Source organism: Meleagris gallopavo, chromosome Z (assembly GCF_000146605.3).
Source record: "Meleagris gallopavo isolate NT-WF06-2002-E0010 breed Aviagen turkey brand Nicholas breeding stock chromosome Z, Turkey_5.1, whole genome shotgun sequence".
Taxonomy (NCBI): Eukaryota; Metazoa; Chordata; class Aves; order Galliformes; family Phasianidae; genus Meleagris; species Meleagris gallopavo.
In genome coordinates this window covers 68,255,694-68,261,619 of record NC_015041.2, presented here as the reverse complement: position 1 = coordinate 68,261,619, position 5,926 = coordinate 68,255,694, and the positions used below count along the sequence as shown (strand labels likewise).

Here is a 5,926-nt window from a genome sequence, read left to right as displayed (position 1 = left end):
TTCTTCCCACCAATGAAGCCATACCCTGAATCAGAAGTTGTTTCAGCTGATGGAAGAGGAACAGTAAAAACTGCAGACCTGCCTTCCAAGCCATTTTTTGCTCCACATTTTCTTTTCGTCAGAGGTATGCTCCATATTTTTCACTATTACTCAAAAACATGTAGTTTTGGGAAGAAGTAAATAAACAGTGGCTCTACTTTTCTCGTTACAACTTTCAGAGTAATTTCAGAAAATCCACAGCAGCACCGTCCACCCAGACACAGTTTCCCTTAGGGAGAATACCATATTAATTTTATGTCAGAGACCAGGAGCAAGGTCCTGCATCTCATTCCTTCCTTCTGCTTCTCTAATAACTTTCTGAGTAAATGAGTCAAATCAAAAATGAAATGTAAGTCCTGAAAAATAAGTCCTACTTTCTCCCTTTTTCTTGGACACTCCCTGCTATTCCTGGAGATTAAAATCCCATGCTGTAGGAAGCGCTGTGCATCTCCCTGCATGTTCCTCCTTTGGTCACCTCAGCTCCTTCATTACAGCACTTCCTGAGGTCAGTCAAACGTAACTAACTGTGCACAACTTTTTTACTCTTTCTGATTCACTAGTAATTCTTTCAGGGGTGTTGGATCCGCAGAATTCAACTGCCTGTATTTATCTCCAGGCTTAACAGTACTGCATCTCACAAGTGAATATATTGCTTCATGTTTTTCAGGTTAGCTCCCACCTGCAGCATCTCTGTATCATTCAGAAACGAATTCAAAAAGAGATGATCAATTTAGTTCTAGCTAAAAGTAATGTGAAAGCATCAGCAAAGAGCAGGGAATTATCTGCTATTATCAGCAAGTTGTTCTCTCCTAACTCAGTGACCTACACAGTGTTGAACCTGGTCACATCATGTTATGCCTCATTATGGCCCCAATCTAAAGTCTGTTGAAGTCAATAGAAATATTGACTGGCTGATGTGTCGGCTGCATGGTGCTGCTGGTTGACACTCGTGAGCAGAATGCCATCGCAGTGATGGCACTGCAAACACACACCTACCTGCAGCTCAGAATCATTTCCCAGAAATACATGAGTGTTCCGCCAACATTTGCAGCCAGTGCAAATCAATTGTGGGCTGTTTGCAGAAGATGAGAATGAGCACAAAAGGGGACAAAAGTGATGGAAAGGCATTCACTTAAACATCAATTACTGTTCATAGCAGGATTCTTCTGGGATAGAGTAAGGCCAGAGTGTGCCTATCCTCACATTACACACCAGTAACACGTAGATACCAATGGACTCGGTTTGCAAGGGACCTCCGCCTTCCCATCTCACAACTTCTTGACATCACCAGCACAGCATTCACCTGCCATTAAATGTTTATCATGCACTGCACGTCCAAGCGTGACATATCAGTCCTGCAGATTGCACTCGGGTGCATGTACAGCTTATCACCAGGACACTAGGTTGCACGATGAGGCACATAATGCCCCACTTCCATCCCCTGATGCATATATCCCGACAAATCTGGAATTGTATGAACATACGGCGGGATCTCTGCCTCACCCTATGCCTACAACAGACTTTGTTTCTGAATGAAGTACCGTCTAGCATTGCATTCTCTTGTCATTGCCTTTCCTCTCAGCACTGCAGTAGCCTGTAGTCAGAGGTAAGTATTCATTCCCTGTGGCCTTCTTTGTCTTAGTCATCTTTTACAGTAGATATGAAAACTCAGATTGCCAAGTGCACAACATGATTGGAAGTAAGAGCTAACCTTCAGGTCTCCATTTCACAGAAGTGAGCTGAAGAACAGCAACATTAAAAACAGAAGAGTAAAGGAAACAGAACGGATGCAGTCAAAGCAAAGGCTTTGGCAGTGGTGAGCAGGCACTCTGACTTAGGGCATCGAAGCACTGCTTATGTAAATGACAATCCACAGCTTCCATTAAACAAGCCCAAAACACCCAGAAAATAAATCACAAAGAATTCAGGCAACAGGTGCCAGCCTTCAGCTGGAGGCAGAGCGTGTTCAGACTGCAGATGTTCAGCTATGTGGAATGGACTTTATTCTCCCCACAGCACTACTCGCCCTGACACAGGGACCGTGCCCAGCTCACAAAGAAGAAAAATTAGAGAAACAACAGCAAAACAGAGAGGAAAATATACTTTCTTGTCTAAATCTTCCCATAAAGCACCCGGAGCCCTCTTCGGGTGACTATCACAGGGACATCAAGAAGTTTTTGTGCCTAAATAAAATCAGCAGTATTCCATTTGCTCCTTCTGTATGTTTCTAACACCGTAGATGGGCAGTGGATCAGCACTCCTGTTAGACCCTCCCCATGTCTTTATGAGAAGAATCTTTTCCTTATTTTCCTCTTCAGAACCAGCTAAGGACTCCATGCATCCACTGCTGACCTAGTTCCTAACGCACTGACTTCTGAGTTCAGCCACATTCTGGACTGGCAGATTCTGAATGCAGATCATAGTTCTCTACAGTCATTAATGGGAGAGACAACTCTGGTTTTCCAACTCACGTGGTAATGCTTCCATCTTCATCTAGTGAAAGGTATCCCTGCCTACGGTCTGTGCATTGGAATTAGATGATCTTTAAGATCCCTTCCAACCCAAAATATTCTGTGATTCTAGGATTCTATATTTTCTTTCTAATTGATTTTTTTGGTCTCACTAATTGGTCCAGACAGCCTCTCCACTTTGGTTAAGTTTCATGACAGCTTCGTTTTACTACCAAAGAGGTTAAACATGACTGCTTACTAAAGCAGTGGAGTTCATATCACATCCTTGAGAATCAGACATTGTATTAATTATCCATGTTTCTGTTGAAAATATACTTTGCATGCCACCAAAAAGCAAATCCCATTTCAAACAACCACGAGCCCCTAATCATAGCCAAACCTTCCAAAAGCAAATGGGAATGTTAAAGCAAACGACTAGCAAACTCCATTTGTAAATAAAAATGCCTAAGCAAAACTATTCTGCTAAGGACCTTTTGTATACTACAACATCTTTCTCTCAGAAACGTGTTTCTCAGCATCTGTTTGTCTTCTCGGTCTGTGCAGAAAGTGCCCTTTTTACCTGATCAGTAGAAGCATATCCCCAGATTTGATGCTCTGGTTGCACAGCCATTCTAGTTACAACTGCTTACACAGATGCAGGGAGATCCTCGCTTCAGCAATAGCTGAATATCCCTGAATATTCTGAAGCCAGCAGACTTCAGAAACACGCTCTTTTAATTCTTCTGTTCTTTCTATTAAACCGTCTCTTTGTGTTCGTGTCTGGACTGCATCCCATGAGCTACAGTTCTACATAACTCAGAAAATTTGGGATGCAGAAAACGGAGGAAGGGTCCTTTTCTGGGATATGGAAGTTAAATAGAGGCAGATCTAGCAACAACGTCTTTGAAGTGACCAATACTGAAAACGCTTACTGTAGTAGGAAGCGGATCGGTGCCTGTCGTCCCCCCCGTCCCCCCTCCCCCGTTATCCCTGGTGTTAAGGATGGGATAACCTCCATCTAGTGGTATGTGAAGGCCATTTCACCTTCCAAAACATGCTGCTGGCTTGGCTTTCCTAACGAGATTTTTTGAAGAAAAACTGATTTCAGCAACTTCCTCATCTTTTTCCAGACTGAATTTAGATTTACAGAGTTCACAGAGATAAACCAGGGAAACCACAGAGCCAGTAGAAACTGGTATAAAAATGAATGACAACGACTGACAGCGCGCGTAGGCTTAAGGGCACGTGGAACTGCTGCTCTACCACTCCACATATGGAGTTTTTCCTTTCGTTACACCGACACATGTTCCTCAGTACTGAAGTCACAGTGGTAACAGTTGGCCATGTTCCTGATGCTCTCCAATGTCTTTCAAACGTTGAGACTCCTCTAAGGGAAACCGCTGTTTGTTTGCAGTTCAAGGAGTTCAAACACCTTGCTAAAATTTAATATTAGTAACACTGGAGATTAGCAGTGACTAATTACATTGCTAAATATAGAAAATGCAGCAAGCTAGGCCTGCGTTGGACCTGACAGCCGTACTTTCGTTTCTACGATTGCAGCTAAATTTAAGTCTGAGGCCTACAAACAAAAGGCATGTTAAGAAACACAGCTAATTATTTATTTATTTATTTATTTCTTTATTTTGCTTTTACTTCTGCATAGCGTCCGCTAAAATAGAACTTTCCCTCCAAAAAATCGTGCAGAACCTTTTAAAATACGCTGCTAGTCTGTAGGTGCAACAAATTTACCTTCACATATTAATTGGGTGTTTCTCTCCGCAAATGGCCAATTACATGACTAATAAGCCATTTCCAGATATAAAAGACTAATTTGTGTGCGCAATCAACCTAACCACGGGCCAAAATTAGGCATAGAGTTTTACAAGTCTATTCCTTATTTTCTGCAGCCTACTTTACATCCAACAGGAGTATCAGAAGATGTGATGCTCCTCATGCCCTCACTTGATGTGACTGGCCCAGATCAGGTGTAATTTCACATCTGAATACATGCTAACCTTTACACAGCTAGTGTTTTATGTCATTTTTTAATAGTCTTCCATGGTCAACATGCTCTTGGCTGAAGAGCTTGATATGACACCTGTTTCTCCATGTTTTTCTACTGCACATTTGAGAAATAATTTTTTGTTGTTTTCCACTAAGGAGGCCTCTGCCAGCAGAAAGCATATCTGGAAAAAAAAAAAAAGTTTAATGTTTGGAACAGTACCTGCTCTGGCTTGATGGGCTCTGTTGTTGTGAAAATGTCGGAATAATGCTGCCTCTCGAAGACTCGATCCAACACTTCTAACTGCTGCTGGGTGAACAGGTCTCCACGCATCTGTTTGCGAAGAAAATCTCTACCCGGGAGAGAATGGCCATTGGGTACAGGAGGTTCCTGAATACCTTTCAAAGAGGACAGAGAAGACGGAAGAATAAATAGGCATTAAAATGATGAGTGTCTATTTTATCCATTTATAAGTGTGGGTACTTCACTGCTTACACAATGAAGAATCATGGATAGGAGTACAGGAGCAAGACGCATATTGCTAGAAGATGCATTGATCATTCCTCCATTGTAGCTAACTCTCAAAGCAATCTACCATCAGTGACTTCACACATAATTCAAAGGCATGACAAAGGGTAGGAGTCACGCATTTGTTCTCAGCGCTGTCATGCAATATTCGAGAACCTGTAATGGTCAAGCTGCAGTAAGACATGGGAAGATAAGTACAAAACCTGATGTTGGATCCACAGGTCTGCTTTGCCTGTTCACTGTCCATAGCTGTGCCCCTGACACCTGCCAGTCTGCTGAGCTCCATTCTACGCAAAGGTTTGAGCTGTCATGTGCTCACATCAGGAAGCAAGGACTCATACTCCAGAACCACGTTCAGCTTGCAGGAACTGGACAGTCCGTTTTCCAAACAAACACTAATAGCAGCATACTAAGACGGGATGTCCCTGGGACTTGGAGTTACCACTGCAACACTCTGAGGAAGCGCTCTCCCAGCTCACAATACTACTTAGTTGTAATTTCACTTTATGTTTCTTAAACTCATTGGCATGATGAAAGCCTGGGCTCTAAGTCAAATTTTCTCTCTCTGCCTCCCCCTCCTTCCAGCAGAGGTTGTTAACAGAAGTAGTAAGTGGCTGCTCATGGCTTAAAAAGCCATGAGACAAGTTTGAAAAATGTTTAGATAAGTAGTTAAAAAGAAACTTCTTGCAATATGGGAGCTTGATTCAGTTTGCTTTATTGCAGATTCACAGTGGTTTCCTATCTTTCCTTCATCTGTCAGTGCTAGAAATACATCTTTTATGTTCTGAAAGCAGAGATATGCAGTATTCCTAAGGACTCCAGGAGGTGGAACTCCAACAACAGCAGTAAACATCAGATTTTGTCTCCAGATGGCAACACCACACTACACAGAGGAAGGAAGCATTAA

At 42.4% G+C, this 5,926-nt stretch overlaps 1 protein-coding gene across 2 annotated transcripts in view; it reads right to left on the bottom strand.

Moving 5' to 3' along the window:
- The window catches only part of PAX5 (paired box 5), a 113,956-nt gene that overhangs the window by 69,376 nt on the left and 38,654 nt on the right, over window positions 1-5,926 (bottom strand). For both annotated transcript variants that reach the window (XM_031557412.1, XM_010726272.3), the window contains exon 6: window positions 4,714-4,889. In XM_031557412.1, coding sequence (XP_031413272.1) covers window positions 4,714-4,889 — 176 coding nt within the window. The remainder of the gene's footprint in view (window positions 1-4,713; window positions 4,890-5,926) is intronic.